The sequence below is a fragment of the Miniopterus schreibersii genome (assembly GCF_964146895.1).
Source record: "Miniopterus schreibersii genome assembly, chromosome: 10".
Lineage (NCBI taxonomy): Eukaryota > Metazoa > Chordata > Mammalia > Chiroptera > Miniopteridae > Miniopterus > Miniopterus schreibersii.
The window spans coordinates 22,543,968-22,571,240 of NC_138110.1; the positions used below are offsets into that span (position 1 = coordinate 22,543,968).

Genomic DNA, 27,273 nt, shown 5'->3' on the forward strand with positions numbered 1-27,273 from the left:
CTTTAGAAAGAATCACAGATATCTTGTTTCTGCATGACTGCCTCTTGATTTAATTTTGCTTATACTGTAATGTGAGCAAACTTCAATTGGAGAATTTACTAGGATTGAGGATTTTGGGGAAGATGCATTGCATTTCTGGCTTGGGAAGACACTGCAAAAAGCTGTCATAGTCCTTTTTATGTATAAAACCTTGAGTATACTGTAACAGGTGTTTCATGAGATACGCCAAGAATTTTCTTGTTTTCCATTTTTGATTTTTATCTTTTTTGTCCATAACATAGGGGTAAAATAAATAAAATCATCTTAACACATGGAGGAAGTGGAGTGAGTTAAAGTATAAGGACCATAGGATTATGTTACTATGCGATAGTCATTTAGAGCTGTACTGTCCAGAGTGGTAGCTACTAGCCACATGTGGCTCTTAAGCACTTGAAATGTGGTTAGTCCAAATTGAGATGTGCTCTATGCCCCGCTGGGCGTGGCTCAGCGGTTGAGCATCGACCTAGGATCCAGGTGATCAGGGTTCGATTCCTGGTCAGGGCACATGCCCGGGTTGTGGGCTTGCTCCCCAGTCCGGGGCGTGCAGGAAGCAGCCGATCAGTGACTCTCATCATTGATGATATTTCTATCTCTCTCTTAACCTCTCCTTTCCTCTCTCTGAAATCAATAAAGATATATTTAAAAAAAAAATGTGCTCTAAGTGTAAAATACACACTGGATATTGAAGAGTCAGTATGGAAAAAAATCACATTGACACTTAAAAAAAAATTGATTACTTTTAAATCACAAAAATTGGTTACATATTGAAGTAATACTTTGGATATATTGGGTTAAATAAAGCATATTATAAAAATCAATTTGTTTTATTTTAATGTGGATACTAGAAGATTTAGAATTATGTATGTGGTTCCTACCTCAATCAGATAGTACTGATCAAGAGTGTAAAAAATGGTTGCTAGGATTACAACTTAATAATTCTCTTACCTGTACAATATGAGATATGGAGACATACAGTATATGAAGTAGAATTATGCTACAGCTTTTATATGCAGCTGTATTTAACATATTTAAATGTGTTTGCAGGTCAGAAAACTAGCAGAGTTCTTATTCCCAACAACTACTAAAAAGCCAAAAAAGAGTTTTAAACAGTTGCTTCTGGGCTATCAATGAGACTTAAAAGTACAGAACAGAGGAATTATGTATTATGAATCAGTGCCAGTAGTAGGTATTGCCCCTGCATACCTACCAGGTTGAGGAGGAGTCCCAGGTAGCTATGGAGTGTGCAGCAGTGAGGAGGAGAGGTGGGGGAAAGTTTCCTTAGAGTCAATTTCTGAAAAGGTAGGTTTCTGAAAGGGTATTTGGTCAGCTCTAGGTCTTACTCTTCTTTCTGGCTGGATAGCGCACATGTGTACAAGTAAATATGACCCACACTTGGTTACTTCTGAGTTCAGAATTGATAGAAAATCACCAGGTAGGTGGATTTATGAGGCAGCAAGTGCCTAAAAGTACATACTAGGTTTTGTTGAGTAAGTAGATGGTAAGATCTGAAGCAGGAACTGCCTGTTATCTTCGTTTTACACCCAAAAACAAGTTAGTAGAGAGTGACTTGGAGTGTATCTTGTCCTTTTTGATTTGTGACCACTCATTTCCTTGCTCTTCAAAGGTCTTTTCTTCGTTGGATACTCAGTTGGGAAATTCAGTTGTTTTAGAAGTTTGACTGTTATATAAGATGTATAGATTTTTAGCTTTAATATTAAAAAATATTACTATTTTCCTGTATTATCTATTCTCTAATATTTGAGTTGGAGTAAAAAATTCATTGGGTTTTGGATCACAAATCTGTCTTGATTTTGTAGATTTACTATTTAGCATCATAAGTGCATATAGTGTTGTAAAAATCTAATTGGTCAATTGATAATGCTATAACAAATATTATGTATTGGTAGGGCTTAGTGTTAAAAGGGAACATTTTCATTGGTTATAAATTTCATAGTCATAAACAAATGCAAGTTTTCACTTGAGCATAAGCAGATAACGAGGTGGCTAATAGAAATTAATATACTACCAAAATTAAGAGTACAGCAAAACATAATTAACACCATAACTTGAATGTAATTTGGTTGAGGTGGGGCGGGCAGCATCAAGAGGAATGATTCTAACTGCTGTGTGGAAATACTGGTTACGAGCACATGCCAATTGATAGAATGCTGGAAAATAAGATTTTATAGTATATTTAAAATAGGGCTTTTGTATGCTTGTGGGTGACTATTGTCTTATGTCTTTTTTTCCTTTCCTTTTAGAATATGGTTTCTAGTTTTAGGGTTTCTGAGCTACAAGTGTTACTAGGCTTTGCTGGACGGAATAAAAGTGGACGCAAGCATGACCTCCTGATGAGGGCGTTGCATTTATTGAAGAGCGGCTGCAGCCCTGCGGTTCAGATTAAAATTCGAGAATTGTATAGACGCCGATACCCACGGACTCTTGAAGGACTTTCTGATTTATCCACAATCAAATCATCGGTTTTCAGTTTGGATGGTAGCTCTTCACCTGTAGAACCTGACCTGGCTGTGGCTGGAATCCACACGTTGCCTTCCACTTCAGTTACACCTCACTCACCGTCCTCCCCTGTTGGTTCTGTGTTGCTTCAAGACACTAAGCCCACGTTTGAGATGCAGCAGCCATCTCCCCCAATTCCTCCTGTCCATCCTGATGTGCAGTTAAAAAACTTGCCCTTTTATGATGTTCTTGATGTTCTCATCAAGCCCACAAGTTTAGGTAAGTGTTAGACAAATCTATTTCTTCTGGACAAGAAATAAAGCAAGAGGCCTGATTTGCTGCTGCTGTTTTAAAATTGAGGCATTAATGCTAAATGTTTAAATGTAGGGGTAAAAAAATATTGGCAACCATGACTAAAACCTAATATGAAACTGTTGATTCACATTCTCATTCAAATTGCTTTTGTATGTATATGTATGGGAACACTGCTTTTCTAAGAAGAAACCTTTCGTACTTAATTTCTTTCTAAAGTGGCACAGGTAGTTTGACATAGTTGTTTAGCTTTTTGTTTAATATCAACTGCTCAGAAAATGTAATAAGTTTTATCATACTACTTAAAGTTGATACATGTGTCTTTAACGAATTTTTATCTAGGTTGATGACTTCTGTGCTGTAACAGCATAATTTACTGCTTAGTGAAATTATATACAGAGGTATTTGGATTTATTGATGAAATAAATTGTTTGGGAAATGGTATTTCATAGTTAACCTGAGAGATTATTTTCTTTTCCATCCTGGGAAGACCATTTTTGTTTCCAGTCATTTGAAAACTCTCTTAAATATATCAGTGTGCTCTTTCCCTTTGGGTAGGATTGTACTGCAGTATATCTTGGTTGTGTGGGAAGGAAATTTTGAGGGGCAGAGCTGGTTAATGGAGCCAGTATGGCCTATTTGGTTGGCAGGCTGAGGTGGCTATGGTTTTCCCAGGCCCTTTCTCCTTGCTTTGATTTTTATTTAACAATACTGAGCCAGGCAGGCAGAGTAATGCATTTTTATCCCTTAATTATATTCATTCTGAAATAATGATTCTGTGTTTGTTCTCATTTTTATTTGTACAAAGTCCTATGAGTAGAATTATTGCATCAAAGAGTAAGAACATTTTAGACTCTTGATAGCATATTGCTAAATTAGTTTCCAGAAGAGCTGTTCTAGTTTAAATTACACAAAGTGAGGAATGTCTTTCATTGCACTTTACTTCCTGCCTCTATTAGGTGTTATTAAAAACAAATCTTTGCAATTTCTTTTTTTCTTTCTTTTTTTTTTTAATATATCTTTATTGATTTCAGAGAGAGGAAAGGAGAGGGAGAGAGAGAGATAGAAACATCAATGATGAGAGAGTCATTGATTGGCTGCCTCCTGCACGCCCCCGACTGGGGGTTGAGCCCACAGTCCGGGCATGTGCCCTGACCGGGAATCGAACCCTGATCGCCTGGATCCTAGGTCGATGCTCAACCGCTGAGCCACGCCTGGCCGGGCTGCAATTTCGATGGATAAAAACTTGTGTCTTTAGATTTTTTATTTCTAAAATTAATAATAGCAAATATTTCAAATATTTATTACTCAGTTGCCTTTTTAAAAGATGTTATTTTCATCTTTAACCTTTTTTTCTGCAGCTTCATTTATCTAGTTAAAATGTTTCCATAATTAATTTTATTTCTCCCTTTGTCACGGTTTTTCGGTTTATACCGTACTAACAATGCACAATATCATGGCTCATACATATGTTTCTTTCTCAGCAATTACTGTAAATCTATTTCTTTGTATGTGTTTTGAGAAAGATTCAGACTAGTGATACATGCTTAGGTGACCCTACCTCATGGCATTCCTCAGGAATATGGTTAAGATGAGGACTGAGAAGGTAAGAGTGCCTGTCGGGTCATGGTTACAGTGGAATGTGTTTCAGAGACAGGGTTGAATGCTCAGAAAGAAAGACTGGAGACAGAGAAGATGCAGCAGTGTGTCTTCTCTGCTTATTAGCATCTGTGGTACACCAAGGGGTGAGCTCTGGAGAGGTTTCCTGCTTTTCTTTCCTTCCTTCCTTTCCTGCTTTGTTCATAAATAGAAATATTCTTGCCTTTCTGTATTCTTCATAGAGTTTCTCTTTCATTAATTTCAGTAAGGTTAAAGAAAAGTAGTAGACTTTTATAAGTTTACTAAATTAAAACTTTTGTATTTCATTTGGCTTAGATAAAATAATGGCCGAAGTATTTTGTGTTGAAGAGTGGCTTAGAAAAAACTTGCATTTTTCTCATAGTTAGGACATAAGAAATATGTGTAAACTCAGAGCTTATAAAATAATTTCTTACCCCTGAGCTAAAACTTATCTATATGTTTTCCAGTAGTCCTGCCTATCATTGTTTTTATAAGCATTATAAACTGATTCTTGTTTTAAAAGAAAGGCTTAAATATTTCATTATTCTGCCTTCTTCCCTAAAGAGAATTTTATTAATGTATTTAGTCTTATGTCTGATTGATGAAACAGTGGTCTAAGAAATGGTCTTTAAACTTTGAGGTAGAAAGTTTAAAAAATCAGCATAGTACCATGTAGTCTGCCAAATGAAAGTGGAAAAAATTTAATGCTTTCCAGTAAGTTGACCTTTAGTTGAAAATTTTTGTTTCACATGCCCAAGGCAATGAAATATGACGTGGCTTTATGATTTTGGAAATACTTATAAAAATAAAAATTCTGGGAAATTTTATTTGGACACTGCTATGGAGAAACCTGTTTACATTTGGGAACTGAGAATTAAAAATCTTCAGGAGTCAAAAGAGATATCAAATACAAATTTCAAAGCATGTATTTTTGACCACCACAAGCCAGTTAGTATGTTTTGATTTTATATACAATTGACTCCATGATTTCTAAACCATCAACATATTGTTGAGTAGGAATGGACAGCATGGGAGAGACTGGAAGAGCCATGGTAGAAAAAACAGATACAAGAGGTTAAAAATATCATTTCAGAATCTCTTGGGATATTGAAAGCAAAAGCTCTTTAGTACTGAAATAATTGCTGTTAAAAAAACCCAACCCAACCCTGATGAATATATTCTATTTAAAAAGGTGCATTATATAGTTTGCAGTTTGGAATTATTTTTACTCAAAATGATTAAAATAAAAATATTTTAGCGTTTAAAATGACAGATTGGCCCGGCCGGGCGTGGCTCAGTGGTTGAGCATCGACCTAGGATCTAGGCGATCAGGGTTTGATTCCTAGTCAGGGCACATGCCTGGGTTGCAGGCTCGATCCCCAGTCAGGGGCATGCAGGAGGCAGCCGATCAGTGACTCTCTCATCATTGATGTTTCTATCTCTCTCTCCCTCTCCTTTCCTCTCTCTGAAATCAATAAAGACATATTTAAAAATAATAATAAAATAAAATGACAGACTGGCATTTGGAAAACCTGAGTATACACTATGCTAAATGAGGTTCTCTGTACCTGCGGTTATACTGTAACAAATGGACAATCCCCTAATCTAAAAACAAACTAACCAAAATCTCTGTTTTCCTCTCTTAAATAGCTATTCTCATTTGCTCTCACAGGCAGTCTTTCTCTTGAGTTTTCTTTTTTCTTCTTTAAGATAATTTCTTTTGAAGGTGAAATCCTTTGGGAATTTTATTTCCGTTTTTAAAAATTGTCTATATTCAATCTATACAAAATAATATATATAAAATATTAAGTTGTAAGAAATGTCAATGAAATGAACACCTGTAAAACCACTACCCATTTTTTTAATCCTCACCCCAGGGTATGTTTTTTTATTTTAGAGAGAGCAGGGGGGGGGGTAGAGAAGGAGAAGCAGAGAAACATTGATGTGAGAAAAATATCCATTGGTTGCCTCCTGTACACACTTCCCCTGGAGATCAAACCTGAAACCATTTTGGTGTATGGAATTATGCTCCAACCAACTGAGCCACCTGGCCAGGGCCCACTACCCTTTTTTTCTTCTTGGTTAATCCTCACCCAAGGATATTTTTTCCATTGCTGTGTTTTGTTTTTTGGGTTTTTTTTAGAGAGAGTGCAAGGGAGAGAGAGAAAAAGAACATCAAAGTGAGAGAGATACATCAATTGGTTGCCTCCTGTGTGTGCCCTGACTGGGGCCAGGGATCAAACCTGCAACCGAGATACATGCCCTTGACCAGGAATTGAACCCCCGACCCTCCTGTGCACAGGCAGATTCTCTTAACTACTGAGCCACACTGGCCAGGGCCCCACTACCCATTTTTTAAAAAGGGAATACTGTCACTATTTTTGAAACCATGTCCTTGCCTTTTCTGAGTTAAATCACTATCCTGAATTTTGTGTTCCTTTCCTTTGCTTTTTATACTGCTATGTGTGTGTGTGTGTGTGTGTGTGTGTGTATGTATGTATGTAACGTTTAATAGCCTTGTTTTTGAAATTTATATAGTGGTATACTATATATTCTCCTGTGACTAGCTTTTTTTGTTCACTCTTTTTGTAAGTGTCTGTATATTGCTGCCTATAGCTGTTTGGTATTTTGTAAAATACCTTCAAAGTATTTTGAGTCTTTGATTCCTTAAAATTTCTTCATTGTTCTTTTCAGATTACAAAAGTAATTTATGCTGTTGAAAATTCAATCATAGAAATATAACAGAATGGAAAAGTCCCTCATAATCTCATGTATTATCAGCTAGAGTCATACCAGTAGTTAAATGTTTCTCTGCTTATGTTCTGTCATCTTTTTTGGCTTGTGTCTACCTTAAGATGTCTGGGATCTTAGCTGAGAAGACTTAAAGGCTGGGAGCGACTAGAAGGTGGGATCATCTAGAGCAGGGGTGGGGAACCTTTTTTCTGCCAAGGGCCATTTGGATATTTATAGCATCATTCTCCAGCCATACAAAATTATCAACCTAAAAATTAGCTATAAAAAAGGCTCCTAGATTTATTGAATTTTGAGTGCCTCCTGCGGTTGCCTTGGCAGGGCTGGCTTTTCCCCACCGCTGATCTAGAGGCATCTTCACTCAACATGTCTGGCAGCTGTACTACCTATTGGCTTGCACTCAGTATTGCTATTGTCTGGAATACCTACATGTGGCTTTTTCATGTGGTCTGGTTTGGACTTCTTTATAGCATGAGAGCTGGGTTTCAAGAGTAAGTGTCCCTAGAGAGCAAGAGAGAAGTGCATGGCACTTTTATGATCTAGCCTTACAGATTGTATAGCATCACTTAAACTATACATTATTGGTTGAAGCAGTCACAAACTACTATTTAGGTGATGCAGACTTTAATATTTAATTGGAACAGTATCAAGGTTACACTGTTGGAAGGGCGTAATGGGAGATACTGTTGTAGCTATCTTTGAAAAATAGCATCTACATTATGAAGGATTGTTGAAAAAGGAAAAGGTTTGAACAAAGTCATATCTAATTCATGTTCTTGAGTTACAGTCTTTTTCCTTTTTATTTGTTGCTGTCAACATAAAAGCATTCATGGGATCTATGTAGAATTTGTTTTCTGATCCCATGTTGGCGAAACTGAGAAAAACTACAAAACCTACATGCTTCTACTTTATATCCTGCCATTCTTTTTTGTTATCTGTATTAAAATGACCGTCTCGCTAATAGACTTACCTTATGGCAAATTTAGTGTGTTTTTGACTGTTGTCCCCTCATAAAATTGTCCTATTTAAAAACTGCCCAGTAAGTATTAATACAAATTAGATTTTATTAGCATATGCACTAATTTTTAAGTTCCTTGAATCCAATTATGATACATAGTGATGAGAAATCCATTTTTCCATAGGAACAGGGTGGTTATTTGGGATTATATTTTGGACTGAAAATTTGGCAACAAATAATTGATAAATCAAAAACTATTTCAGGCCCGGCTGGGTGTGGCTCAGTGGTTGAGCATCTGCCTAGGATCCAGGAGATCGCAGTTTGATTCCCAGTCAGGGCACATACCCTGATTGTGGCCTTGATCCCCAGTCAAGGGCGTGCAGGAGGTAGCCCGATCAGTGACAACGCTCTCATCATTGATGTTTCTGTCTCTCTCCCCCTTTCCTTTCCTCTCTCTGAAATCAATAAAGATATATTTAAAAATATATATATAAAACAAAAAACCCCACCCTGTTTCAGAAAAATAAAAGGCACAGCAAAGATTTGTCTATTAAGATATAAACTAGTAACACTAAGTTGCAAGTTCTGTAACTTGTACATAAATGTTGGTATATAGTGACTATGGAAGCATTCTAGTTTCAAGGTAAGGGTCATGGTTTACGGGTATTTTTCTGGCTAGGTTGACTCCAGTTATACAGACAGGACCTCAAATACTGGCATATACATTGGTGAATTCACTGAAGGTCTTGCACCCAGGTGTATATCTGCTTTTGACAATTCTCTTGGCTTTTGTTTATCTAAAAGTCATTATTGCACCCTGTTTTTGAAGGGTATTGAATTTTCAGTTGACAGTTTTTTCCTTTAATCACTTTGAAGATGATGTATGGCCTACTTTGTTTCTGATGAAAAGTCAGCCTTAATTCATATTGTTCCCTTGTATGTGTGGTTTGTTGTTTTTTTCTGACAGCTTTTAAGATATTATAGTCGTCATTGGTTGTTAGTTTGATGTGACTAGGTAGTTTTCTTCATATTTATTTTGCTTGGGGTTTCATCTGTAAGGGCTTTTCCCCCTTCCATCAAAGTTAGAGGATATTCTTCTATTATTTCTGCAAGATTTTAAAATTTTTTCTTATTTATTTATTTTTTTTTGTGCCCCATTTTCTCTTCTGGGACTCCATTTGTACCTGTGTTAGACTGAGGTTTCTGGCTGGAGAGACTGGATGCTTATACCATTAACTAAGAGAATGCAGTGAATTTATCTCTAGTCTCCAAATATAGGTTATTAAATTTGACAGTTAAGAGGTCATTGGTAACCTTAGCCTTGGATAGAGTGGAAAGTCGATTCTGTGCAAGAAGGAGTTAAGGAGTGAACAGAGATTGAAGAAGTGTAGAGGCTTACTACTGTAGTTCTGTGTTTGTTTTATGCACCATAGTTATGTTTATGACTTACAATTTTGTTTTCTTTTGAGGCCTTCATCATAAACAGCTTCCCTCTCCTCTGGTTTTGAATGCTCTGGGAAGATATGAGGCACTTTATGACATGATTTCTAGGAGCATAATTCCTACAATAAACTACCTATGCTTAAAGAAAAGATTTTTACCAAAGGAGTTAATATTTTTCTTGATTTGGTGTGACTTGGGGATTGAAGACTTCTGACGTTGGATATTCAGCTGGAATCTTGTTTATTTATCTTCATGCACAAGGGAAAGTGGCCAGTAACACAGAAGAGCCATTTTGCCTTATTTTATACGTTGTTGCAGTATTTGTTGGGAAGCAGAAGACTTGAGGTCTCTATTATGAATTTTTGTTTTGTTTTAATGAGCACTAGAACATCATTGAATAATACATTCGTATAAATCTATTTAAGTTCTTTGTGAAGTCAATACATTATAATTTTTAATAATGTGATTAAGGATGACTTTATTATGTACCCTTTTAAACTAGATAATCTTTTATATGCAAATAATTGTTATGTATCTTAATAACTATCAACTTAGAAGTTTTAAGGTTTTAAATTTTCTTTTATATAAACAATCTGTGTAATTGAATAAAAAGTATCAAAACAAAACAAAGCAAAGAAAGAAACAAAACAAAACAAAACCTCTGAAAGACACCTGAATCTTGGGTAGAGTTCTCCTGGGGGGAGTTTTTGACTTGATCATATTTTCATTAGATGATACTATATAGTCAGGGATGAAATATATATTGAGGGGTTGTGTTATATTTTAACTATATTATAATTAGTGTGTTAGAATTTAAAAAATGCTTAAAATTGAACCTGCTTTAGGGTGACTTTACTTTCATGATTCCAAGATGAATGCAGTTTAGTACTTGTTTATTTTGAAGTGTATTAACCATAAAAAATTCAGCATTTGGCAGACTCTTTATCAGAATTACCTGGTTGTTGCAGATTATAATATCCTTGGATTTGTTATTTTAATATTATCTTTTTTTCCCTCCCCAGTTCAAAGCAGTATTCAACGATTTCAAGAGAAGTTTTTTATTTTTGCTCTGACCCCTCAACAAGTTAGAGAGATATGCATATCCAGGTAAGAGGAATGTTTGGAATATATTTCTCCATGAATATTGGTGTATTAGTCTGCTAAGGCTGCCGTAACAAAGTACCATATACTGGGTGGCTTGAACAGCAGAAATTTATTTTCTCACATTCTAGGAGGCTAGAGGTCTAAGATTAAGGTGTTCACAGATTTGCCTTCTCCTGAGCCCTCTCTTCTTGGTTTATGGGACAGCCGCCTTCTTGCTGTGTGTACTCACATGGCCTTTCCTCTGTGCACCTGTGCATCCCTGGTGTCTCTTTTTATGTGGACACCACACACATATTGGGTTAAGACCCCCAACTTGTGACTTCATTGAACCTTAATTACCTTTTTAAAGTCTCCATCTCCACATATGTCACATTAAGGGTTAGGGCTTCAATATGAATTTTGGGATGATACAATTCAGTCCATGACAGTTGGACTATTTCTTTTTAAGTAAATGTGGTATATACTTTGACTAAGTTGCCCAAATACTTAATAAATACTCTGTACTAGAAAAAAAGTTTAAACTTTGAGTAAAACCCCAGAGTATCTTTTGAATTACTTTTTGTCACATTTGGCAATATTTTTTTTAATGAAAAATTTATTCCAAATATAGCAACATAAAAAAGAATATGTGATAGCCCAAAGACAGGATGATCATCTACTTTTTCATCCAAACAGGCATTTTAGAGTGAAAATAGACATTATTAATAATTTTTCTGGGATAAGAACATCAACTGGGACCATTCTGAGCATAGTAGAGGGACTATTCCAAAAAATCCAATATCCAGATAATATGGGGTTCAGAAAAAGAGAGACGATTTAAAGGAGGTAATTACCAAAGAAGTCAAATTAATGTAGCTTAATGTAGTCCACGTTCATCAGGGGCAAGGTATTGAGTGAGTTTGTGTGAATTGGAAGTACTTTCAATCTTGGGGATAGTAACCAGCTAACAAAGAAATAAATAGAATAAATTAAACATTATAATTTATATTAAAAACCATATCATTAACCTTAAGTTTTGTTTGTTATTTAGGGATAATCCCTTGCTTGAGATTAGCATTTACTAAATGTTTTATTAGGTACAAAACACTGTATTATATGGTATATGACCCCTTTCTACAAATTGCTTATAGTCTTGTTGGTGAACCAGCTTATATACAAAGAATGATCCTTGGCATTGTGAGGTGTCATATGAAAAGAACCAATTCAGTAAGGACAAGTGAGAGCTGATTTCTAGGAGGAGGAGTTTACTTTTAACCTTGATGGTCTGGGAAAGCTTCACTAGTGTGTTGGGGGGCCTTTGATGGAAGGAGATTATTTAGAAAAAGTAGATATAAAGTTATAGACTTCAAGATTATTTATTTATTTATTTTTAATGTTTCTTTATTGTTGAGACCATTACAGATGTCCCCTTTTAACCCCGCTGATCCCTTCCACCCCACAACCATCCCACCCCCAGGCCCTCCCCACACCAATGTCCCCATCTGTGAGCCATGCCTATAAACATACAAGTTCCCCAATTAATCTCTCCCCACCCACACCCCCCTTCCTGCTGTCCCTCTGAGATCCCTTAGTTTGTTCCAAGCTTCTATGTTACTGGATCCACTTTGTTCACCAGTTTATTTTGTTTATTATATTCCACATATAAGTGAGATCATTTGGTACTTGTCCTTCTCTGACTAGCTTATTTCACTTAGCATAATACTCTCTAGTTCCCTCCATACTATGCCAAAGGCCAAAAGGTCCTTCCTCTTCACAGCCGCATAGTACTCCATGGTATAAATGTGCCACAGCTTTTTTATCCACTCATCTACTGATGGGCACTTGGGCTGTTTCCAAATCTTAGCTAGTGTGAATTGCGCTGCTATGAATATAGGGGTGCATAAGCTCTTTGTGATTGTGTTTGGGGTTCTTTAGGATATATTCCCAGAAGTGGGATCACTAGGTCAAAAGGCAGGTCAAGTTTTAATCTTTCGAGGAAACTCCATACTGCTTTCTGCAGTGGCTGCACCAGCCAGCAGGGTACTAGGGTGCCCTTTTCTCCACACCCTCCCCAGCACTTGTAGTTCGTTGACTTGTTGATGGTAGCCATTCTGACAGGTGTGAAGTGATACCTCATTGTGGTTTTAATTTGCATCTCTCTGATGATTAGTGACGTTGAGCATTTTTTCATATGTCTCTTAGCCATTTGTATGTCCTCTTTGGAGAAGTGTCTATTTAGGTTCATTGCCCATTTTTTAATAGGATTGTTTGTCTTCCTTTTGTTAAGCTGTATAAGTGCCTTATATATTTTGGATATTAACCCTTTATCTGATGAGTCATTGGCAAATATATTCTCCCATACAGTGGGCTCCCTTTTCATTTTGTTGATGGTTTCCTTTGCTGTGCAGAAGCTTTTTATTTTGATGCAGTCCCAATTGTTTATTTTCTCCTTAGTTTCTCTTGCCCTAGGAGATGTATCAGCAAACATATTGCTATGACAGATATCTGAGATTTTACTGCCTATGTTTTCCTCTAGGATTTTTATGGTTTCATGCCTTACTTTTAAGTCTTTTATCTATTTTGAATTTACTTTTGTGTATGGTGTAAGTTGGTGGTCCAGTTTCATTTTTTTGCATGTATCTCTCCAATTTTTCCAACACCATTTATTGAAAAGACTGTCTTTACTCCATTGTATGTTCTTGCCTCCTTTGTCAAATATTAATTAATAATGGCATGGGTCAATTTCTGGGTTCTCTGTTCTGTTCCACTGATCTATATGTCTGTTCTTGTGCTGGTACCAGGCTATTCTGATTACAGTGGCTTTGTAGTATAACTTGATATCTGGTATTGTGATCCCTCCAACTTTGTTCTTCTTTCTCAAGATTGCCGTGGCTATTCGGGGTGTTTTTTGGTTCCAGATAAATTTTTGAAGTGTTTTTTTCTAGATCTGTGAAATATGCTATTGGTATCTTAATAGGGATTACATTGAATTTTTAGATTGTTTTGGGTAATATGGACATTTTAATGATGTTAATTCTTCCAATCCATGAACATGGTATATTTTTCCATTTGTTTATATCTTCCTCTATTTCCTCTAAATAAAATTTTGAAGTTTGAACTATGAATGTATTAAACAAGAAATGAATGACTAAAATTTAATTAATTTCAACTTACAGGTTTAATCATGCTCTAGAGGTGTGTGATAGTGATGGTTGCACAATAATGTGAATGTACTTAATGCCACAGAACTGTACGCTTTAAAGTGGTTAACATGATAAATATTTTAATGTATATTTTAACCACCCCCAATTTTTTCTAATTAACAATAAAAGTAAGGCTATTTATAATTCTCCCTCCAAAGAAAACAAAATAAAACACACACACACACATGTACAGATAAACCCCAGTCTTTTCAGAGTCTAATCAAATGGTAAAACATCTCCTTCTTCCTAAGTGTAAGTAAAAGTTTGGTACCCATTACCATGCTTCAATAATTACCAACATTTTGGTAGTCTGTATGTGACCTCTCCTCCACATTTTCCCCTGAAATATTTTAAAACAAGTAACAGGCATCATATAATTTCACCCAGAAATACCTCAGAATGCATCTCTGATTAATTTTTATCACAGTCACACTAAACATTAATAATTCCTTAATATAAAATAATGTCTAGCCCTGGCCAGTTTGACTTAGTGGTTAGTGTGTCAGTCCACGCACGGACCAAAGATTCACGGGTTTAATTCCCAGTCAAGGGCACGTACTTCAGCTGCAGGCTCCCTGTTCCTGGTGGGGGGCATGTAGGAGGTAGCCAGTTGATGTGTCTCTGTCACTATGACCCCCCTCCCCCCAATTCTAGAAGTTAGTGGAAAAAATATCCTGTGGTGAGGATTAAAAAACAAATAAAAAAAACCCTGATGTCTAGCCCATGTGTTACTCCTAAGATTATTTTCTGTTTTTTTTAAAATATGTTTTTATTGATTTCAGAGAGAAGGGAGAGGGAGCGAGAGAGAAACATCAATGATGAGAAAGTCATTGATTGGCTGCCTCTTGTGTACCCCCTGTTGGGGATGGAGCCCATAACTGAGGGATGTGCCCTGACTCGGAATTGAATTGTGACCTGCGGTTCATAGGTCGAGGCTCAACTACTGAGCCACGCTGGCTGGGCCCTAAGATTATTTTTACTTTGAAGTAATTATGGATTTACAGAAAAGTTGTAAAAATTACAGATATTCTCTTCACCCAGCTTCCCTTAATGTTAATACCTTGCTGACCGGTCACAACTATTCAAGTGTGGAAAAGTAGCTGGCAGCACCGACGAGTTCTGTCTTGAAATAGCTGGCCAGCAAGGTTTAACATCTTGCATAATCATACTGTAATGATCAAAACCAAGAAATTAACCTGGGTACCGTACTGTTAACTAAATTACAGACTTTATTCAGATTTTACCAGTTTTTCTGCTATTGAATTTCTGTTCCTGGATTCAACCCAAGATTCCAAATCACATTTAATTGTGTCATTTTAGTCTCTCTCAGTCTGTGGCAGCTTCTTAGTTTTTCCTTGTTTTCTGTAACTGTTGATACTTTTGAAGAGTGCCAGTCAGGATTTGTAGGATGTCCCTCAATTTATGTTTGTCTGATGTTTTGTCGTGATTAGATTGAGATTCGGAATTTTTGGCAAGAATACCCCAAGTTATAGTCCCTTCTCAGTGTGTCATATCTGGGGCTACATAATATTAATACATCTTATTTTTGGTAATGTTAACCTTGGTCACTTGGATAAGGTATTGTTTACCAGATTTTTGCACTGTAATGTTGCTGTTTTCCCCTTTGTTATTAAAAATGTCTTGGGGGAGATATTTTGAGATTAGGAACATATTGTTTCTCCTCAGATTTTTGCTCACCAGTTTAAGCATTCACGTGTGGATATTGCCTTTAGCAGTTACTTCTTCATAAACACTCTTTGTGTTTCAATGGTGTGATTTCCTATTGTCCTTATTCTTTTTCACATTGGAGTTATTCTTTTTTATGGAAGAGCAGCCCCTTTCCCCCTATTATTTACTTGTATTTTTGTGAGCTCTTGGGTACTTTAGGGGTTATAATTCAGTGCTATAGTAATTTATGTTGTTGTTCAAACTCTTCTGCCTTTGGCCATTAGACATTCTTTCAGGTTGGTACCTCTGTTTTTTTGCTATGTCTCCATCCATTTCGGACCACTACTTTACTTTTTGGCATAACAAAGATGTCCCAGGCTCATCTTGTAATTTCTCTGCCCCAGTTCTGAAATTGATCACTTCTCCAAGGAGCTCTGGTTCCTCTCTTATAATATTTCCTACCACGTTCTTACAATTAAAACAAAACAAAACTGGTTCATTTGACTCTGTAGCATATTACAGATTCTGGATTTGGATGACTGTGCTTCTTGTGGTCATTTAACTTCTATTCCTGTGGTTCTCAACTTTTTTTTTTTTAATCCTCACCGGAGGATACTTTTTCCATTGCTGTTCAGAGAGAGTGTAGGGGGAAGAGAGAGAGAGAGAGAAACATCAGTGTGAGAGACACACACATTGATTGGTTGCCTCCCGTATGTGCCCTGACCGGGGCTGGGGATCGAGCCTGCAACTGAGATATGTGCCCTTGACTGGAATAGCACTTGGGGCCCCTCAGTCCACGGGCTGACTCTATCACCACTGAGCAAAACGGCTAGGGCTGTGGTTCTAGGGCTGTTGCTGTGTGTTAGAATCAACTGGGGAGCTTTTTTTAAAAAAATTTGTTTTAAATATATCTTTATTGATTTCAGAGAGAGGAAAGGAGAGAGATAGAAACATCAATGATGAGAGAGTCATTGATAGGCTGCCTACTGCACACCCTGGACTGGGGATCAAGCCTGCAACCCGGGCATGTGCCCTGACCGGGAATCAAACCCTGATTGCCTGGATCTTAGGTCGACGCTCAACTGCTGAGCCACGCCCGGCTGGGCTCAACTGGGGAGCTTTTAAGACTCAAGATACCCAGGCTTTATTCATACCAATTAAATTAGAATCTCTGAGAATAGAACCCAAATAGTAGTAGTTTTTTATTTTTTTGTTTTAATCCTCACCTGAGGTATGTTCTCATTGATTTTTTTAGAGAGAGAGGGAGGGAGAGTGAGAAAGAGAAACATCAGTGTGACATCAAATGGTTGTCTTCCGTATGCGCCCCAACTGGGGATGAAACCTGCAACCTAGGTATGTGCCCTGACTGGGATTCGAACCCGTAACCTTTAGGTGTATGGGACAATGCTCCAGCCAACTGAGCCATGCCAGCCAGGGCCAGTAGTAGTTTTTAAAGCTCCCCAGGTGTTTGCAGTGTGCAGCAAATTTGAGAACTATTGCTGTGTATCCAGCTTCTCCTCTTTGCCTCTAATGATAGTAAGGTCTAAATAAGAAGCTTGAATACATTCAAGTTTGGTATGTTCTCTTTATTACATCGTGAAGATTTATTATTGAGTTCAGCTTTGTTCATGGTTTCAGCACTCCCCCTTCCATTGGGTACTGTTGCCTCTAATCATGGTGTCTGTCTCTCACACTGACTTCTCTTTGATGTTTCCAGGAATCGGTTTGTGATTCTTTTTTCATTACTCTGATTTTATCCATGAATGTGCATTGTTATTTTTATATTGGTGGCTACAAAATCACCAACATTTCCCTCTGGAGACCTTTCTCTCTCTCTACTTTGATTACCCATGGGCACATCAAACACAGCACATCCAGAATTCAGCTTGCTTTCTTCCCAAACCTGCTTGTTTTTCTTTTGTTCTTTCATTTACTTATGTAGTCTCACAACATATATTGATTTACAGACTGCTATGGTTCAGACAATGTTCCAGGCATTAGGGATGCAAAGTTGAAAAATAAACTGGCCTCAAGGAGATGTTTGCTTGGTATATTTCTTCCTATTGCCTATTTCATTAACGGCATGGGATCTGCCTGGACAGAGGCCTCTTTGTATCTCACACTTCATCTTCCACATACGTCAGTTTGCTACACTACACTGATTTTTATTTGAAACACAACAAAATTTAAAACTTTACGCAACTCTACCTTTGAGGTAGCTGGCGTGGTCTTTAGAGTAATACTAACTGGAATATGAATTCTTGGTCAACCACTTAGGTCTGTATGCCCCTGGGTAAGCTATAAAGCCTATGGAATTTATTTACCCAGTATGTAAAACTGGAGAAATAATCACCACCTCACACAAGTTATTGAATGCCATAACTTGCTCTACCTTTTAGAGCATCACCGTCTATCCAGTTGCACTGTTCCAAAGCCTAAAGCTCCTAGATGCTCCCTTTCTTATCCTACCTTCTTATGTCTGGTCAGTTACTGAGTCATGTTTTTTCTATACCTAATATCATTCAGTGATGTTTATGAGCTTTCAAGCCCTCATCTTTTGCCTGTACAGTTGTAATGGTCTCATAACTCTTCCAGCTGACCATGTGATTTTTCTAAAGCCCATTTGGTTCTTTCTTTTGTGCTTAAAAACCCCGTAGTGATACCTTATGAAGTCCACACTCCATTACCTGGCAGTCTCTTCAACGTCTTGCTCTGTTCATCTTGACCATCTCATGTCCCGTCCCCCTTCCCTAGCAGCCTGTACTCCAGCTAGGGTTTCACAGCTGTGTGTGTGTCCTTTTCCTCCGTACTCTTTAAGGGCCAGTTCCAGTCTTACCTCTTCTGTGAGACCTTTCCAGGTTTCCCCAAACACAGCCTTTGTTTCTCACTGTACTGTGCACTGTATTCTATGAAAACATCATTGTATTTATTTGACTCCATGCATTTACAAGCTTCTTAATGAAAGCAACATCTCTTACTCATTTTTCTATTCCCAAAGCCTGTCACAGTGCCTGGCATATAGTAAATGCCTATTTTATGTCTGGTAAATGAGATCAGCATGTGAAAGTTCCCACAACTGTGAAACTGGCAGAAAATGAATATCAGAAGATGTTTAGTCATTACTCATAGTGTTTGTTAAGATAATTAGCACATTGCATTTCCCAGTTTATGTTAATTTCTCTTAAATGGAACAAAGTATAAATTCTTAGTGAGCTATTAAAAACCTTTTATAACATCCTTCCATTTCTCTCTCCTAGGTTCATCTTTTGTTATTTCTCTTTTTTCAAATTATGTTCCCCAACTTAATAGGATTCTGCTGTGTAGTTCTGGTTGATCCTTTACCCTTTACTTTTGATTAGGCTCACTGAACTACTGAAGCCATTTGTTACTGATGAAAGTGTGTGTCTAAGTAGAAATGGCAGAACCACTGCTGTCCAAACCTTGTTTTCTGATTTGATTGGACTAATTTTGATAACTGCTTTGAACTTTGGGACAATTAAATTTCTCTGTTTTCTATAGCACTTATTTTTCATAATGTACTATAAAACTTAGCACATTTTATTTAAGTTGTGTATATCTGTTACTATCATATAAGACTTTTGAGAACAGAAACAAAAATGTCTTATTTACCTTTGAAGCTCCAGCACCTAGACTGAAATGTTTCTTGATTTGAATGAGTGGAATGATAATGGGTTACTCATAAGAGGTCTGTGTTGTCTAGAGTATTGAAGAAGTCTGTGTTGTCTAGGATGTTGGGATGTTTTAAGGAGACATTTGAGAAGGGTGGAGGCTACCACTGCAAGGGAAATGGTGAAAGCAGAGTTCACAATAATAGTAGCCAGCTGCTCACACATGTTGAGCACTTCTTATATTCAAGTCTTTTACATGTATTATTAACACATTTAATCATCACAACTTCATGAGATAGGTGCAGTATTTTCCATCTTTAACAGATGTAAAAACTGAGGCACAGAGAGGTTTATGTAATTTGCCCAAGTGTGGGACTGTAGAACTCAAGCTGGTCCCTGTTGTGCTTTCCTGCTTTCCAGTGAATATAGAGAATTGGAAACAGTGAGAAGAATGGCCCAGTTAGAGCAAAATGAGGGCTCAATGTACTCTGAAGAAACGACTAATCTCTAATGGTATCCTCTCTGACAAAGTCCAAGATTTATGATAATGGCTAAGGACAATACTTCTTAAATTGTTCATACATGCCACTTGGGGATCTTGTTAAAATGCAGATTCTAATTTTGTAGGTCTGGGCTGGGGCCTAGGATTCTGTATTTCTAACAAGCTCCCAAATGATAATGCTGCTTCATTGTGGATTACATTTTCAGTGGCAAGGATTTGGAAGGTTTCAGTGCCAAAGATATTTTATATGGGCTCCTATTAGGTTCTCATCTAGAAATTCTAAGAGGTTCTATGTCCTTAATGGATACATAATTATGAAGTTGCCATGGTATAAAGCAGTGATTTTCAACCTTTATCATCTCATGGCACACATTAACTAATTACCAAAATTCTGCAGCACACCAAAAAATGTACTTTTTGCCAATCTGACCAAAAACAGGTGTAATTTTGATTTACCAAAAAAAAATAATATATAGTAATTACCGACCCTTTTTGCTCCAAAGTGACTTTTTAAAAAATCAGGTGCCCATACTTGTATATAAGGATTTCTGGTACCCAATAATTAACCAATTAGATGCAACCTTATTATGTGATGTGACCAATAAAATGCAACTCTATTATATGACCTATATATTTATGGTTCAAGACAGGACATTTACACTGTATGGCTGTTGTTGTGTTGGCTGTTGTCATTTTTTTTATTTGACAGTTTAAGGGAAAAAAAGTCAGTGCCCCTGACTAAGCAGTCAGGTATTGTATGTTTTAAAAATTCTTGCAGCACACAGGTTGAAAATCTTTGCTATAGAGATATTGAGACTCTAGACACCAGTTCTTTATCCTGGTTCTATACCAGAGTCACCTGAGTAGCTGTAAAAATTAGTAATTCTCAGACTGTACTCCAGACTAACAAGAATATCTGGTGAATGGGCCTTTATATTAAAAAAATTTAGGAAGTGATTAGAATTCTCAGCCAAGATTAAGAACCACTAGAAGCAAAATTAATTTATTAACCTCTTTCAGAACCTACGGTGCTCCTTTTTATGTTAACCAATTCTGTTGCTTATTGAAATACATATTGCATTGCAGAAGATCCTGTGAAGTGAAAATACCCTAAAATTACCATAAAGACATGATTAAATGTCAAGTAAATGAGTTATCATCACTACAGTGTTTTGATTGAGGCTTATGCTATTGGTAGGCTAGTGTTCATCTTTTAAGGAATAAGAATAAAAATACTAATGATATTTTTTTCTGATGAGAATGTGAATTCTCATTCTTTCTTAACCCAATTTCTTTCTCTTTTCAACAGGGATTTTTTACCAGGTGGTAGGAGAGATTATACAGTCCAAGTTCAGCTGAGGCGAGTTTTAAATTTACTTTTACTTCAATAACACTTGCTAACTATGTGCCATATAGTCATGAATTTGAAAATACGTATGTTCTTAATTATTATTAAGAATGATTTCTTTTTCTTCTTTAATGCAGACTTTGCTTGGCAGAGACAAGTTGCCCTCAAGAAGATAACTATCCCAATAGTCTATGTATAAAAGTAAATGGGAAGCTTTTTCCTTTGCCTGTAAGTTGTTTTATTTACCAGGAGGTGGGGTAGAGTAGGTAAAGACTAGTTATGAGTAAATAAATTATTGATTGGATGATGGGTATATGGGAGTTCATTATCCTTTTTTCTCTCTTTCTTTCTGTATATGTTTGAAATTTTCAATAATAAAAAGATAAAATACATCTTTGAGGCAGTTGGGAAATTTGAATATAAGCTTTATATTAGACAAGTTTTTAAAATTATGGTTAATTTTGTAAGGTTGTGATACTGTTTTTTAAGGTCTTGATAAAGATGCATATAAAAGTATCTGTGGGTCAAATGGCATATCTAGAATTTGCATTTTAATACTCAGGGGCGAAAGCAAATGTAGGTATGTGTGAGTTGTGTATTTTGGCGTGGGCTGATGGTGCCAGAAGCAAACAAAGCACAATTAGCAATATGTTGATAATTATTGAAGCTGGTTGGTGGGCACTTATTGTTTTCTCTACTTTTGTATATGAAAAAATTTATAATACAAAGTAAAAAAGTAAATCTGTGTTGGTAGTATTAAAGTAGTAATAATTAGGAAATGCTAAAGGAACGGCACTCAACTTTTGTCAGAATTACAAGTAAGGTAGAATGTCATCCTAGCATGTAACAGAAAAGGTTGTTTGAGTATATCTTTTATTGAAATGTTAGATTGGGACTAAAACAAAATTTTACACTGGCTCATCAGCATCCTTTAGTTAGGAAGCTTTTAGATTTTCTCCAGAGGTCCCCTGTCAAATGAACGTCGTTTTACTTTTGCTTAAGATATGGAAAACTGTTAGAAATATATGAAGGTTAAATATTTGTATTTTATAAATTTCAACTATATTCTGTTCTTAATAACTAGGTAATGGATGTTGAATGGAGGTAATGCTGATGACCAGAGGCAGAATACATGTTAACAGATAACTCAGAATTACCTATGAAATCAAACGAGTCAAGTGGGGTAGAGAATCGGTTTAAAATACTTGAGGTGATTAAGAATAGTAGTGCCATACTTGATTTTGAATTTGCTAACACTTCATTCTTATAGTTATTATTATTATTCTCCTACCTCCTATTATTGCTCTCTTTCTCTGTCAGACTAACTTAAAACATTGTTGTTTGGTGTCTCAAAGTCTAATTTACAGAGTTCACTGTTTAGCTAGTTCATCTTGGTAGACCCTGTGCCATTGTTTTTATTTGGTTAACCTACTAGTGGATGTACCAGAAGACAGAATTATCTTCCAGGCCAAATACAGGCAAAACAAAGGTTTCATTCAAATTTACCCAGACATTGGCGTTGATATTCCACATGTTTGTTGCTCATTGAACCATTTCCCAGAGTCTTTTCTCTATGGGTGTGTTTGCTTTATTTTACTTGAACAACCTTAGATGAGCATAACCCTCCTCCACACACATACACACACATTTCCCTTCTCCATATTATAATGGAAGTTCTTTTCTTTGTCTAATACTCCCCGGCACAAACTCCTTTTAATGATTTCCAAGGTCTTGTTGCAAGTTGTAGATTACAAGTAATCGTGTGAATTCCCGCTTACTAATTACTGTCCTACCTCCTATGAAGCATTGAAAGATGTTCCCTACTTGTGATAGAATGTGTTCCTTAGCTCTGCTGTGTAATACTACCAAGAGGGTATTAACTTTTTCCTAAGATGCATATTTTTAACATTTCTAAGATCTGGAGTTGTCTTATAGTTGCTGATGACCAGGTGGCAGCTATAATGTATTGTCATTACCTGTACTTGTAAAACCTTGATGTTACTTCCACGGTGTGACTGTTTAGCTGTACTTCCTCGGTTTCTCAGTCAACAAGTGATTTAAGTACATTTTGAAGAAGGTCCGTGAATCCAGGGTGTTGTCTGAAAACCATTGATTGATATGTTCTCATAAGATCCAGAGTATCAGCATTAACACATGCAGTTAATGTAAGGGTGTCAATAACTTGCAAGGAAATCTAAGAGATGTTAGTGGAGGAAGAGTATAGTTTTATATTGAAATAAAATAAATATATAGAATACTTTTATCTCTAGAGCTCATGGTGGCATATTGGAAAGTATTATGTGGAAAACATATCTACTGATGACTGAGTGAAAAGTAATTCAGGAGATTCTTATCTAAAAGGAATATGTTAGCCAATTCATTTTGCTTATATCTCCTTGCTATACATGCAGAAATAAATAATGATACACTCGTTTTATATCATTAACTTAGTGTTTTTTCATTCTCACTGGTGCATAGTTAAATTACATGAATGACATCTTATTTAGTAAAAGATGATACCTACTTTTCAATACATAGATATTTTCGCAGCTTAGAATTTTTAATTTTCTAAAAAATATATTATTTTGGTTTTGAAAAGTTCTACGATCCCTGGCTGATGTGGCTTAGTTGATTGAGTATCATCCTATGCACCGAAAGGTCACTGGTTCGATTCCCAGTCAGGGCACATGCCTAGGTTGTGGGCTCGGTCCCCAGTAGGGGCCACGCAGGAGGCAACCCATTGATGTTTTGCTCTCACATCGATATTTCTCTCTCTCTCTCTCTCTCTCTCTCTCCCCCCCCTCTCTCTCCCCCCTCCCCCTCCCCCTCCCCCTCCCTCTCCCTCTCCCTTCCTCTCTGTCTAAAGTCAGTAAAAACATACTAAAAAAAAAAATTCTGTGGTAATTGAAAATTGGATATACTCTAAATAAAAAATGAGTACATTTGCTATTTAAAACAAATACTTAATGACTAGGAAAGTGGAATAAAGCATAAATAGCAGTATTATTATAGCTATCAAGTTAATTTAATATATCGTTAATTTACTACCAATTATCACTCAACAAGATATTAATAATTCCTTTGAAATTCATTAATTTGTTCTTTTTTTAAATTCCCAAAGCTTATTTTCCCTGTTTCCCAATGCATTTTGTTCTTTTTTTTTTTTTAAATCCTTACCCGAGGATATTTTTTTTCCATTGCTTTTCAGACAGAGTTAGAAGGAAGAGAGAGAGAGAGACATTGATTGGTTGCCTCCTGCACACACCCTGACCACTGGGACTGGCAACCGAGATACATGCCCTTAGCTGAAATCGAACCCGGGGCCCTTTAGTCCTCAGGCTAACACTCTAACCACTGAGCAACTGGCTAGGGCTCCCAGTGCATTTTGAATGGGAGCTCCTAAGATGAAGCAATACAAAGAGGTGCAACTTTATTGTTTGTAAAGAGAAAAAAGATTCATAATGTGGCAGCTTAGAATTTTTAATTGTTAGCAAGATGTCAGCATTTTTAATTTTAATGGTAGAATGTGGATTTTTTTGGGGGTGCAGGATAGTTTTCTGTACTTGTGAAATATTTTATACTTTTAAAAAAGGTCATTTTCCTCTTTCACGTTGGAGACCTTAGGGTGAGGGCTATGTGATTTCCAGTATAAAATAAAAATAAGTGTAACTGAAATTAGGCAAGATCCTATATCTATCTATCTTGGAGAAAATGTTTAATGCCTACAGAGAAGTTAATTTAATTTCTTTCTTATGGTCATAGGGCTACGCACCACCACCTAAAAATGGGATTGAACAGAAGCGTCCTGGACGCCCTTTGAATATTACATCTTTAGTTAGGTTGTCTTCAGCTGTGCCAAACCAGATTTCCATTTCTTGGGCATCAGAAATTGGAAAGGTAAAGATTCTCTCCTGGACACCATAAAAGTAATCCCACTAGGAGTTGATTTATTTTGTTTTTTCTTAGACTACTAGCTCCAGCTTGTTCCGTTTTCTGATTATAATCTCTAAAAAGCAGTGATTTTCAGTTTAGGGTGGAGGTGTGGAGATTTTTACGGTTAAAAACTTTTAAGGTTTCCTGAGTATCATCTGTTTATTTTCCTGTAATGGAAATAAGTATAATTACAACATTTCTTGAGATAATGGTTTAATCATAATTGTGTTGAAATAGTATGTTAAGAAACTGGAAACTTTGGGTGATGTTTTGTATTTCTGAAGAGGAACAAAGAAGCTTTATCTGGTTTTGGGGAAAATAGTTAAATGTACTCAATGTTGTAATGAGAAATAGCCCTTACGTAAGCACCTGATACTTCAGATAAAATGTGGACATCTCTTGAAAACATTTACTTAGAATTATATTATTTTCTCTATAACTTTAGGTTGATGAACTGGCTTTCTGCTGATTCTTAGTTTTAAAATGCATTATGTCAGTTATGAGATACTGATTAGTACAAGGGATTTTCATTTTAGAACTCTTTGTTCATATAACTGAAATAATAGAATGGCAAAAAACTTCAGTTAATTTCTGCACATAAACTTTAATGTTGCTATTTCATAGAAAAAAGGGGTACTATTTTCTGTTTTATGAATAGAGAATTGAGTTATATGTTTGTAGCAAGGATTATTTGGTTTTATTACCAACGTAATTGCAGAGCTGGACATAAAGCAGAATATTTTTGTATTAATTTTTGGACTATAAAGATAATACTCTCTCTTTAATGATTGTTCTCTTGAACTCTCATTTCAGAATTTTTACTATAACATCAGTATTATAGGATACTGATTTCTAGTATTTTTCATTTGCATGAACTGAATGTCAGTGGTAAAGCAGTGGATGAGGAGTCAGAAAAACTTGGCTTGGCCTCAAGTTGGCCACTGTTTGATTTTGGCAAAGTTGCCTAATTCCCTGAGGCCTGTGTATTATAAAGGATAAGTAAAATCTTGAGAGTGAGTGTTGTGCACAAATATAAGGGGCATTGTTAAATGAGCAAGTATTAATGCCTGAAAGGTTAGTGAGAGGAATTTTAATAGAACACTATATCTTTTTGAAATGATTACTAACTTTCAGGTTTTTGAATAAATGATTGTAGACATTGAAGACCGGGTAGTTTTTTTCTTTTTACCACATAATGGGAATAATATTCTTTCTTTGTAATTAAATGATTAATTGACTTAAAATTTGTACACTATATTGGGTATTCATTCACATAGTTAAAAGGGCCGTTTTGGGACATTAAAAATAATATTAAAATAATTGCTTTTGCAACTACTGAAAGTATTTTCTTAGTGTAGAATTGATTGAATTTATATATGTAGTGAAATGATAAAATAGATTTTTAACATTTTGGTAAAATTATATTTCATCCCTTTAGAGCTCTATAAATAGCGAATGAAGGTTCTTCTGTTATCTAAGAGTTATGGGAATAACGCTATTATATTCTGGTCTTATCTTTTTAAATTTTATCATTTCTTCATGTGTCTTACATACTCCAGTAGCTCCCCTTTTCCTAGTAAAATGCCCATTTCAGAACAGGAGTTAATTTGTCATTTTCGTTCAGTAGAAAGCTGATTTTGGGTTCATTTAAATGATTGCTCAAGGCCATGAAGCAAGAGGTCTTTTCTGCCAGAATCAAAACTTTGGAATTCTGGATTTGAAGTTTTCAGACTGCTGGAGTTTGAACATTCTGCAGTGGAGCTCATTTTTCATTGAAAATATTATGAGAGACCATACATAAAAACAGAAAAATTCTAGTTAGAAGTCGGCATGGGAGGGTACATTTTTATTCCCTGAGGTATCAGTTTTGCTAGATTAGACACACAGTTCGAAAGTCACTGATCTAAGCTATGTTATCGTTCACATGGATGTTTTAAAATGGTAAGTGATTGAGAAATACCTTTAATATGATTGAGCTTTTATCTTCCCTAAAGGAGCTGATTTTGTTTCCTTAGCATCCATTGACCTTCCTGTGGAAGTTATTTTGAATGTCATTTTTAGAAACCAGAGGTTCTTAGACAAGTATTTTATGTAAATAAAGAGACTATTATCTCTTGTCTTTAATACAGATTATCTTTCTTTGTAGAATTACTCCATGTCTGTATATCTTGTACGACAGCTCACATCAGCCATGTTATTACAGAGATTAAAAATGAAAGGTATTAGAAACCCTGATCATTCCAGAGCACTAAGTAAGTAATATTTGTAAGATTGAGCATATGAGATGCTTTAATGGAAAAAAAAGCCTCACATATACATCAATGTAG

General features: G+C 36.1%; 1 protein-coding gene across 6 annotated transcripts in view; it reads left to right on the top strand.

The window, feature by feature from the left end:
- Positions 1 to 27,273, top strand: part of PIAS2 (protein inhibitor of activated STAT 2) — a 73,921-nt gene that overhangs the window by 18,780 nt on the left and 27,868 nt on the right. For all 6 annotated transcript variants that reach the window (XM_081148427.1, XM_081148428.1, XM_081148431.1 and 3 more), the window contains 6 exons: positions 2,301 to 2,775; positions 10,603 to 10,687; positions 20,975 to 21,025; positions 21,151 to 21,241; positions 24,776 to 24,910; positions 27,093 to 27,198. In XM_081148427.1, coding sequence (XP_081004553.1) covers positions 2,301 to 2,775; positions 10,603 to 10,687; positions 20,975 to 21,025; positions 21,151 to 21,241; positions 24,776 to 24,910; positions 27,093 to 27,198 — 943 coding nt within the window. The remainder of the gene's footprint in view (positions 1 to 2,300; positions 2,776 to 10,602; positions 10,688 to 20,974; positions 21,026 to 21,150; positions 21,242 to 24,775; positions 24,911 to 27,092; positions 27,199 to 27,273) is intronic.